The 12802-nt window shown below is 36.9% G+C and overlaps 1 protein-coding gene across 1 annotated transcript; it reads left to right on the top strand.

Annotated features, from left to right (window-relative positions):
- Positions 1–9676: 9676 nt before the first annotated feature.
- LOC117114492 (PHD finger protein ALFIN-LIKE 3-like) lies at positions 9677–10191 on the top strand. Its single transcript, XM_033258159.1, has 2 exons — positions 9677–9749; positions 9926–10191. Exons 1-2 carry the CDS (start codon positions 9677–9679, stop codon positions 10189–10191), a joined length of 339 nt encoding a protein of 112 aa, XP_033114050.1.
- The last annotated feature ends 2611 nt before the right edge of the window (positions 10192–12802 follow it).

The following is a 12802-nucleotide window of genomic DNA, read 5'->3' as shown; positions in this document are numbered from 1 at the left end:
TAAAGCTATGCTGGTCTTACCTGAATTTGTTGAGCAATGGAGAGTGTTAGACAACTAGGTTTCGACAGGAGAACCTACTGCTCTCTTTAGCTTAAGAGTAGATGTTGTGAATTTGTTTGTGAAACAATATACTTTTATATGATTCGTTCCCCTCCCTAATTATTGACAACATTCCTGAGACCCTTTGTTAGGTCACATTACAGGGTATAATTACCCTTCTAGGAGACAAGTGGCTGACCATTTAGCTAGTAGTTTATACCAATACATAGCCAGTGGTTATCAGGCAAGGTGAATAATCCCATTAATTATTCTTATGGTCAGCAAGCTTCTTTGTCTTGTCTATCTTGGAATTTAGGGAAGTAGGGGAGTTATTTTAAATACTTTCCCTTCTGTACTATTTTTGTACACTGGTTACACATACTTCCTATCTTGAAGGAACAACCTGTCTTCAACAATTAATTGTTTCCTAGGCTCCCCCAGTACAAATATTGTAGTGAATCTTTATCACTTTGGTAGTGATCATAGCATTATGAATCTGATTTTGAAAATGACCATGGCCTGCTAGTGGGAAAAGTCTGTTAACCTACAATCAAAGACTGTGTCAAAATACAATTTTACAAATGTATATTCTTCTATATACCCGCATGGTTGTCGTATACCATTTCAAATTTACAAAAATGAACATAAAAATAGAAAAATACAAAATGACTCGGCAGTACCTGGTAGGATTTTTCAAACAGGGCAATACCCATTAGCCTATGAACTGAAGAAACACATGTAACAGAAATATCAAAATAAGGCCTAAAAAACAACTGTTTGTTTGTTTGCCCTCCTCACCCGTCCCTAACTCACTGAAAAAAATAGTGGCAGCAAAACAAAAAGCTTTTTTCATTACAAATAAATAAAAGTGAGTGAATTGATCTTTATTTTTTGCCAGATGCCCTATAAAGTTGTCTAAAGTTGTACTCTGATGTAAGATATTGCCATTCTAGTCCTACATTTATTGCAAAATGTCAACTGTGGGTTATTTTTGTTCTATCTGATGAGTTCTCTTAAAGACACAGTGTCAATCGACGAGTATATATACAAAAAAATTGAAAGTTTAGTGTAGGCTTAGAGGAAAAATTTTGATGCTGTATTTAGTAACACTTATTTAACTGTAATGCATACAACTTTTCCAGACATACTGATATTTTTGAGTGCTACTATAATGTGATAATGTTTATGCATGTAAATGACAAAGTTTTCAGCGAGTGTAATACTGTATCAGAATTATTTCATGTTATGTTCCACAGCAATCTGTGGTAAAACAAAAAATTATATGAAAATTTTATGAAATGTAACTATTGATCAACAGTGCATAGATATAATCAGGGAACAATGAAATTTCACTGTTCCCTAATATAATGCATTCTTTTCATCCATTTACAAACCATATTTAGAATAAATTGGATTGATCATTTGTTTTATTAGCTATACACCTTTCCAAGCACGAAATCGTCTTGCAGCCTTGGACTTGCAAATGAAATAAGAAAGAGCCCAGCGATGTATTACAGAGGACAACCCAATGTGCGTCACTCATTTATGGTTGGCAAAAGATGTACAAAATATAATGGTGGATAAATTAAACATGATTATTATTGATATCGATATCATCTACAGGAAAAATGAAATGAAAGCAAATGATCCCTGATGAATTCAACAAACCATTGCAAAGGTTCACCCACCACCTATGGAGGATTAGGTAAATTTTGAGTCCAGATTTTCAGAACAATGACTGTAAACAAGGCCTAAAATGACTTGTTTTTGTTGTATACTGTATAGCATGTGCTGCATATGTTTATGGGGAAATAAATTCCGATTTTGAAAAATAGTGTTACAATATCAGTCTCCGAGTTTTGCTTGTCTAAAAAGGGGTAAATAATTTGCTAAACAAAAAGGTACCCTTGTAATAGTGGATTATAATGTTGAATGTAAAAATGATTCTGACTGGTAAAATAACAATGAGGCTGAATACTGTATGTAATCAGCTTCCAGCTGCTACATCAGCCTTGATTTGTATAGTGTAACATCAGATTTGTCCAGATATCAGAAGTATGGTAGATAATGCTGCTCCAGATTCAGAAGTGCAATGTTCAAGGATGAAATGTCAGTATGAGTAAAGTAGGCTAGGCCTATACAACACACACTAAAGCACCTCTGTCAACAAAGAATGTATAATACAAAAGGACATCAACAAAGTAATGTAAAGCAAAATATAACTGATTGGTTGATGATGTATTCAGTAGCAACAGACGAACTGACAATCGTGTCCAGCTCTGAACAAAACTTGATAGATGTATGTTGTGTGTTTGTGATGTCCTGTAATTGGAGGTTAGATGCATGTGCAGACCTGCCAACCCTTGGGTCATGGAGATCTGGAGATTTTTTTTAAGAATCTTAAAAAAATCTGGAGATTTACCAAAAAAATCTGGAGGTTTCCAGAATCAACCAAAAGGTGATGCAAGATACCAAAAAAGTCACGTCACTACAAATTATTGGCCGTTAGTGGCGGCATTCAAATTGAAAATGGGTGCCTGTTTAATCAACGGAACAAAAAAATTGTTTGTCCCAGGAAGTTTATTACATTACCATATCTCAATTACACATATGATCGACTGTGGTCCGATATTCTTGATGGCCCACTTAAAACAGAATTTAAGGTGGATACACAGTGCCGAAACTTCAAATTTGTTGAAGGAGCTGCCAGTTCTAATATGGTTTGTGCGGATAGTATAATAGGAAATGAGGACACCGACATAATTGGAGTTGTTTCTGATTTTCGAATGCGTTTTTTCAGCATGACTATTGAACACCTAACACCTTGTCCCACATGCCAACCCATTCCATTATCTGTACCAGAGAATACATTTAATCTCATGATGACAGCATCTGCCAGGAATGCATCAGAAAGTCTTGCCTGAACCTGTACTAAATCCAAAAACCGGCATGGACAGGTTAAGAAATAAGATCCTTGGTCATTTCGAAGAGAGAGGCTGTGTCTTCCCCAAAAATGCCGGTAAAGGTGCTGTCATATTTGTTTCAAGGCTCACCGAACTACTTTATTATACAGATGGCCAATATGACAAATTGGAAAGCAGTATCTCAAATGAAAAAGCTATTCCTAAAATATTTATGGAGAAGTTTTCTGGTTTTAACTGCCCTGAACTTTCTAAGCACCGGAAGAGAACACTTGACAATCTCTCAGAAATTAAACTGGAAAGCCATACAGTAAAGATGCGTGAGGCTTTACAAGGGCAATCATACCTAGATATCTTGCCCTGGGCTGAGGTAAAGAGTCGGATCATGGACCTCATTTCAGCATTAGAAATGTACAGTGCCCGTTTAAGGAACCAAAAGAAGAGGTCGAAGACTAACAGAGAAACTGCTCGTTGTCATCTTGAAATCCAGACAAATGTAACTGTGATCAAAGCAAAGATTGGGCCTGTGAAGTCTTGATGTCAGCTCTCAATGAGGATCTGCTGAAGAAGGATCCATATGCACCAGTTCCTGTCAGAGAGTATCTAAACTTGTTTGACAGACGTCGAGTCCACGACACAATCCAAGAACTCATAGAAGATGGGCTGAGTGTAAAATGCATTCACTGTGTAAATCATGTAGGAGGAAATCAGCAGAGCCTTCATTTTATATGGAGGGTAGATGAGAATGATGCAGAAGGGGAACTGATTAATAGATGCAACACCATCATACGTGCAATTGAGGCTGAAGTTCCAGTTTATGAACGAAGAATTACAAAGAAGCAGTTCATGCATTCCTTCAGCTTTATCGGGAAACCTGTGGCCCTCCGTGCCACTTTCCAAGAGTTAACTGGAGATTGTTCTGTCCCATCCAACGTGAACCAAGGAGAAATTGACACGCGGTTTACACATGCTGCTATGCTAAGTGAAGATCCTGACATTGTTGTCGACCTGCACCACCTTCCACCTGACAAGAAAAAAGATTCATTTCGAGAATTTTTTGCAGAGACTGAAAGGTATTTATCTGAAGATATTGGTGTTGCTGTACAAGAGCGTCATCAAGGACAACAACTATACCTGGCAAAGGCTGTTAGTTTGAATGACTTACACCGCAGAGTTGCTGAAAGAGTTCCTGCTGGAACAAACATTCCCAGTGTCAAGCGGATGAGGTACCAGTTCCATCCACTGAACCCCCGTGCAAATACTGCGAAATACTATAAGGGATCCATGGAGATCAAGATGATGGTACAGAAAAGACAGGTAAAAAAGGAATATTTTATTTACTCAATATATTCATAATACAATACTAATTCAAATTTCCAATAAAAACAAATAATTTTCATATCACAAAAACAAATTTCAACATATTCAACAGCATATAATATAATAAAATACCAATAACCATTACATAATTGCTATTTTAAAGATGGTATTATTATTTTGTTAATATAATTTTGATGCAACATTCTTTCAGATCAGAGCGAATCACATTGACAGCCATTATTGTGCGGCGGCATGGCAATATTCACGAGAATATGCAATCCTGCACAGACAATTTGCTACATTAGTAAGTATGGACGACAAGCACAAGGTTAAAGTTGGTGAACCGTCGTTCCTATTGGCAGCTGCAGAACGAGGCAAACAAGTGATTGTGAGACCTAACCAAGTGATGGCTGTAGGCGACCACGATTTTTCAAAGTGCACCCTGACACCATCTGTCAACTTTTTGGTAAGTAGATTTTACAGTACCTATATTACAAAATTTTAATTTAAATAAAATGTTTACTGCATTAAAATAATAATTTATTCTTTTAGATTGATATTCCAATAAGCATTGAAGGAAGCTTCTATAGAGGTGATGTCCACATAAGCTTCAAGGACAGCATTCTGCAACCATCTTCTCCTATGAGACATGCTGCCGAACTGAATGGGATCCTACAATTGCATGAAGGTAAAAACAATGAAATAATGTAACAATTAAATTAAGTAGAAGGCAATACAGAGAGTTCATGTACCACCGACATGTACTGTAGAGTTGTGCGAAGGTAATAAAAATGGATTAAAAAACTTAATATCACCATAAAAAAATTATCACCATAAAAAACAATAAAAGTGGATAATGTTTGTGACTTTCAGATGTCTCACCAATTCTACTCATTTATACGGATGGTGGACCAGACCATCGTTGCACATTCATGAGCGTGAAGCTATCTTTGATTTCTCTATTTCTTCAATTGGATTTGGATGGCTTGGTGGCATTGCGCACAGCTCCCAGTAATTCATGGGCCAACACTATTGAAAGAGTTATGAGTGTTGTAAATATGGGACTGCAAGGAGTTGGAGTAATGTGAAATAAAGGTGATGACAACTTTGAAAAAAACGATTGGTGAGTTTATCTTTTAAAGATATAAAATTCATCACATGATTTTCCTTATTTGATAGAGTGATCATGTTAAACTCTGCATTAAAAGGAGTTACCACCTGAAAGGTGAAACATAAAATGGAATTAGAATTTCATGGAAGCCTTGCTTTCAATAGAAAGTATACTACACTTTCTTTATTCTCTTGTAGCCAAAGCCAATAACCTGAAAGAGATGAGGCTAAAGTTAACAACTGACAAATTAAAGCAGGATTTAGCGGAATCGTTGGAGATGCCTATTGACCTGCTCACTACCCAGATGAAAAGGCTCTGATTAAAGGACATACATTTAAGACATTAAAGAGCCTGCTTCGGAGAATGACATAGATGAACTATGGCAGAAATGTTTAGACATAGAACAACAGCTTCAGGTAAGCACGTTGTTGAAATTATTGTTGAAGGTCGTGAGTGGGACCGCCATTGCACATAACCTCAATTTCTTTCATTTTTATATATGTACAGTATTCTAAAAACCATTTTCTTTTAAATGTAAAATCATTTATTTTGTGTAGTTAAAAAGCAAATAAATGAATTCATATTGAACGTTATATTCTTCAATAAAATAGGTATTTAACTGCAAAGCACAATTTTATTTTAATATTAATTAAACTGTATAACCAAACAGTTTTTCTTCAATTTATATTTTAGCGAGACCATCTAACTGCAAATGATGTTAAGAACTTTGATCAACTTCACAACTTTCTTGAGCATTGCTGTATCCAGGGGCACTACTGCTTTCAGGTGCGAAAATGTGGAGAGGCAAGCTGTAGTATTTGTAGGTAAGTTACATGTAATTCAATGTAGTCAGAACAGTAAGTATCTGTTTACATCTATCTTTATCCTTTATTAATCGCCTGTATTGCACAGTTGTTCCAATAGCCATCTTGGAAGTATTGTTAACATTTGACAAGCTGTTGCTTCTTTGTATTCACATTACTATCCACTCTTTAACATTTATTTTATTTATTTTACCACTTAAAGATAAACGATGTAAAGATGTCAAGTTATTGCCATTTCCTGTTCTAGCTGATGATGGGCACTACTTGTCATTTAGTGAGGTCTATGTAATATCTATTATAAAGATTATCGGTTCAGCGCCCTCTCTAGTTGCTAGGGGCTACCAATATGGCTACGGTCCACCGTGTACACGGCGAAATACAACCTTGTTATTAAAATCAGCTTTATACATTATCTAGTGTTCGTCGTTGTTATTTCATGGTCTCAAAGCAGGCTTAAACATTACATTGGCGACGAGGATGAACAGAATTATGCTCCCCGTCCCAGGACAGCTTGATCTCACAGGTGAACAAATCCATACGAAATGGAAGCAGTTTAAACAACGCTGGGACAACTATGAACTAGCTACAGGGGTCAGCAGCAAACCGTCCGCCACTCGAGTAGCCACGTTGCTCTCCGTTATCGGAAATGAGGCGCTTGTCATGTATAATACATTCGACTGGGAAGAAGAGGGGAACGAAAAGAAAATTGAGAAGGTATTAGAAAAGTTCAAGAAGTACTGTGAACAGAGGAAAAATGTGACGTATGAGCGAAACGTCTTTTTCAATAGACATCAGGCATCAGACGAAACGATCGACCAATACGTCACAGTTTTGAAAACTTTGGCTGAGCCCTGAGAATTTCAAGATCTAAAAACGTCATTAATTAAAGATCAGGTAATAATAGGAATAAGAAATCACAAAATTAGAGAGAAACTGTTAAATTCAGACAAGGTAGTAACTCTAGACTCTGCATTAGCTCTCATTCGTGCGCATGAGCACACAGTCATGCAATCAAAGTCGATGAATGAGAGCAGTGGAAATACACAGCAGCAAGGAGCAGAAGTAAATAAACTTTTCAAACATAAAACATACAACCCGAGATACACTAAACCTATATCGAAACCTAAGGCAACTTATAATCGCACGACATGCCATAACTGTGGGGGCGTGTACCCACACAAACAGGGAAAGCCGTGCCCTGCAGCAGGTCAGACATGCCATTCGTGCGGTAAAAGAAATCATTTCGCAAAACATTGTCGTAGTAGAGGAAGGGCTAGAGCAGTTAGCGTAAAACCTGTCAATCGCGAGAGTTCAGACTAGGAATATGTATTCGCAAACAATTGTTTAACAAAAAAGGGCCTCCCAAGTTGCAAAGTAGAAATTGCAGGGGTGAAAATTAAAGCCGGAATTGACTCACAAGCAAGCGTTATATTATGGACAGCGATACATTCAATAAACTGAAGAAGACAGCAGCAGCTCCAAATACATGTTTGCGAAAATCAAAAGCACAAGTATTTGCATATAATGCATCACACCCTCTTCCAGTCATGGATGAAATATAAGCTAAAATAACTGTTAAATAACTGTTAACAAACGTCAAGTCACCGCCTCCTTCAGCATTGTAAACGGTAATGCGGGTAATCTTCTGTCATACCAAACATCAGTTGATTTAGGTCTGTTACAAATAACCAACGGCGTTACACCACCGAACACCGACAAAGTAGTAATCGAGTTTAGTGAACTATTTAACGGTATGGGAAGGATAAAAGGTGAGCAAATTAAATTACACATAGATGAGACCGTCCAGCCGAAAATTCAGAAACATCGTCGAATACCATTTCACGTACAAAAGGATGTGGACAAAGAAATCAATCGTTTAATAGCGGACGACATAATTGAACGCATAGAAGGGCCCACTCCATGGATAAGTCCAGTAGTTTTCGTGCCCAAAAAGTCAAACGAAGTCAGAATCTGCGTTGATATGAGAGAAGCGAACCTTGCTATAAAACGTGAAAAGCTTCCTATACCTACAATTGAAGAAATAATCACAGACCTTAACAAAGCGCAATTCTTCAACACACTAGACCTCAAAGCAGGATACCATCAATTTGAACTTCATCCGGACAGTCGCTATGTTACTACATTCACTACACACTCTGGTATTTTCCGCTATAAACGTCTCATGTTTGGTGTCAACGCAGCATCGGAGATATTTCAAAACGCGGTTGCACGAATGCTTGCAGGTCTCCAAGGTTGTCGCAATATGTCGGATGACATAATAGTCTATGGAACAACTAAACAGGAACACGATGATAACCTCAAAGCGGTGCTACAACGCTTGAAAGATTGTAACGCTCGTCTAAATAAAGATAAATGTACTTTCTCAAGGACAAAAGTCAGCTTCTTTGGCCATATATTTTCAGCGATTGTCAACATGGAACCACCAAAGAACGCAAAAGAAATACGATCTTTTCTAGGAATGGCGCAATACGTATCACGTTTCATTCCGGGTTATGCATCACTGTCAACACCTTTGCGACTGCTCACACACAACAACGTTGAATGGACATGGGGTGAAACTGAGCAACAAGTGTTTATCCAATTGAAGGATAAGTTAGCAAAAGCAGACGTTACAGCTTACTTTACTCCTAACCTAGCAACAGTTGTGATGTAATATCTATTATAAAGATTATTGGTCCAGCGCCCTCTCTAGTTGCTAGGGGCTACCAATATGGCTACGGTCCACCGTGTACACATCGAAATACAACCTTGTTATTAAAATCAGCTTTATACGTTATCTAGTGTTCGTAGTGCACCCAATGTGACAATTTGGCATCTGATTTTTGCCAAAAAAAACCAGAAGCAGCAACTTAGTGAAATCTTGGCAGATGTTGAGTACACATGTGGACTTATGTTTGGTAAGTTTACTTCTGATTGGTAATGTGCATATTCCTGTTAATAATTTATTTGGTTATTTAATCATACTGTTCTTTTCAGATGACCTGAACTTTCCACGTGGCCTGCAGGTCTTTATCAAGGACCACGATTGTATTGATCACGTCGAGAAATTATATTATGCCTGCGAGTATGAGCCTTGTTGCATTCAATGCGGTGAATACTTACATGATGTGGAAGACGACCAAGACACGTACCCGCAGTGCAAAGACTGCCATGAGCTTCCGATATATAAAAGACGTCACCAATCAGAAGTAAGCTTACCAAACATAAGTCCACATGTGTTCAACATCTGCCAAGATTTCTTTTAAAGTCGCTGCTTCTTCTACTGTAACCCTGTGAAGGATTTTTGTTGTACTGTAGTGAAATCTCGGATGCTTGATACAAACTTGTACAATACTGTAATAGTTGACTAATAAAAGAGTAGGGTAGACTGGGGTAAAAAGCCTACCCGGCGTAAAAAGCCTCCCTGCGCTATCTGATGAATGGGAAGTTACAATAGCTAAATGCTGCCCTCATGGATAAAGACTCCTTGCACACATGGCTTCCACGAGTTTTCAAGTCTTACAACAACTGCTGGTAAGTTTTATGACAAACTTTCACATTTGCACGTGTTTCTTATAAATTTAGGGGTTAGAATATAAGGGCTCCTATGACCCAGGGGCCCATACAATGTATATGTATGTGTTTCGAGTGTCTGATTATTTGGATTACCAATGATATCCATTGCAAGTTTTGTATTCCTCTTCTTGAAGAGAAGCTGAGCAAGAAGACCAAGGTGAAGCGGCAAAGGAAGACCAAAATGGCGGATGGAAAATCAACCAAACAGCAGCAAAAACATCTCAATCAGAAAGAAGCAAGCTCCGACGAAGACGAAGAATGGCCATGTCTTGTTTGTGGTGAGCTCTTCCGCAACAGTAGAGCAGGAGAGAAGTGGATTCAGTGCACTGTATGTCAGCTGTGGGCCCACGAGGAATGCACACCTGGCGAAAGGGGATACATCTGTCAGAACTGTGATTGAGATGACAGTTTAGACTAGTTGCAGCACCCACCCCCAACACGCACACTCAAAAGACTGACGCCAATTCAATGTCAAATTCTGCTATCTACACCCTTGTCCGCTACAGTTGCAATGAGCTTTCATTCTATGTATATTGTATTCATTTACCAGTTTAGTATTTAGGCCTATAGATTTTAAAGTAGGAAGAAAATAAGACCAAGTCTTGTCAAAGACGTTCTCGCAAACTCAAATAATTATGTAAACATTATATTGCTTATCATGTTCAGTAGTTTTATTAAATGCTATTTATCTTATTAGCTCTAACAACAAGAAATTGTCAGAACCACAATATATATATATATTTCCATACAAAGTGTTACACGGGGTAAGAAGCCCATTTTCCAAAAAATACATTTGGCTAATTCTTATTTCTGCCAAAGCAACTTTAACACCATACGTATGTTGGTATTATTCCTCTTTACATAGAATGTCCACTGATGCTAACAATACATTCCAACTTGCTTTGTTTGAGTAATTATGATCTAGTTAAGTTAAGGGGGGCCTCTTACCCCAGTCTACCCTACTGTATCAAAATTATTAACAAGTGATTTTTTCTAGTTACTTTCATTGCGCTGATGCCATAATCTCTATCAAACTACAGGTATATAATTCCAGCATTGAGGCTAACCAGCACTTTTAAAGAGGTCTTAAATGTAGAAAAGGATCTGTTTTATAGGCTAGTGTACATTTATGACCGTAAGCATTGTTTCTTGGGAATAAATGTAAAATTACCAATGCTGTGGCTTGTGGACAGCATTTATAAAAAAAATAATGGATAATGAAAAATGAAAAAATGATATATTTAGTACAAGTATGAATGATTGATGTAATAGAATAGTGCGTGTTTTCCATAGACAAAGACAAAACTAATCAAAAGAAGTCATGTTAATGCAATGATGATTATATTTGGCCGCACTAATAAAAATAGCTTCCAACGCCCCTGTATAATTGCAGGTTAGATGTATGTTGTGTGTTTGTGATATCCTGTAATTGGAGGTTAGATGCATGTGTGTGTTTGTGATGTCCTGTAGCTCCGAGTCAGTGGTTTGCGGATTGGGTGGTCATGTTGAAATTGTCTTGCCTGATTATGAAGCGTTAACTAAATATTCTTACTTTTACGTTTTTTTGTATTTCATGTGTTACCATGCACTCCCTCATTTGTAGATTATAGCATGTTATCATCTACTTCAATCACTCGATATGTCTTGTTTGTAGAGTTTCATCCATCCAACCACTCAGTTTGTTTTGTAGTTTGTGTAATATTATTATGCACTCTAACCACTCATTCTGTTTTGTAGTTCCCCGAATGTTAGCATCCATCCAAATAACTCAGTATGATTTGTAGAATGGTTTCATCATTAATCACTAATTCTGTTTTGTATTTGGTAGAATTTTCTCATGCATTTAACCCTTCAATCTGTTTTGTAGTTGTTAGAATGTTATTACATACCTTTATCACTCAACCCATTTGTTATTCATAGATTCTACCATAGCTCAGCATAGAGAGCATCACCTTGGCATGTCCGAGTCCATTGGGTTTAAAAATTGATAAGCAAATTATTATTATATTATACAAAAATCCTATCCACTGTAATCACTCATGTATGTTAATCATTTATAGATTTATAAAGAACAACGAAAAAAAAAGAAAGAAAGAATGTACTGCACCGTTCCAGGTTGCCAGGCCATGGGCCTGGCAAGATTAGATATGCACCTAAAAAGGAAACATAGGTTTGCTGTAAGTTTAATTACAAGTTTTTTCTACTTATTATATACTAGCATTTATAACATTAATAAAATTAGTCAATTAAAACATTTTAACTTCAGTATTTAAATCGTAACTTTTTAGCTATGATTTGTACCTTGTATATCCACAGGGATCAGTACTGGAACATGCCTGTACTTAAATTCACTTGAATTCATACTCACCTCAGGCATATCATGGTTGGCATATCATGATTGGGGGGATTTTAAGGATATAAAACCTCAGGTGTCTAGAAACTCCAATGAATTAAAATGTGAAAAATATCAAAAGTTTATAATTAATTTCAACAACTTTAATGTGAATGATAATTTTCCTAATAATTTAAAAGTGTATTTCTGGAAAATGGGGCTCTTTAAAACCCCTTGATCCCATGGCCATCTGCCTGCTGGAAGTTTACAAGATGATTTGTGGTTTACCATACTTTTTATTAGAGGCCACTAAAGAGGGTCTTTATTTTGTTTAGTTTTTCATGTTATATTCAGGAAAATTCAGTATAGAGTTCTGGGCCCACTACAAATCACTGGTCATGTGCAAGAACAGTAATCCGGTTTTAAATGTTTGGCATGTGTGTGCTGCCCTGCCTTTTCCAAATCCATTTTTCATTAGGAAAATGCTTATCAGGAACTGTTCAGCATACTTAACACATTTTTACGAATTAATCGATGAATATCATAACATAAATACAAGAAGCAAATCAAAAAACACTTTGATCTCACCAAAATGGCAGAATGATTTTGGAAAAAGAACATTTAAATACCGATCCGTTAATTTATGGAACAATTTATCATCAGATATCCGCAGTAATAT

Source organism: Anneissia japonica, unplaced genomic scaffold (assembly GCF_011630105.1).
Source record: "Anneissia japonica isolate Jap-2015-1 unplaced genomic scaffold, ASM1163010v1 scaffold1374_len1023071_cov147, whole genome shotgun sequence".
In the NCBI taxonomy this organism is placed as follows: Eukaryota; Metazoa; Echinodermata; class Crinoidea; order Comatulida; family Comatulidae; genus Anneissia; species Anneissia japonica.
The sequence above is the reverse complement of the archived record's forward strand: the minus strand, read 5'-3'. Positions and strand labels throughout refer to the sequence as shown.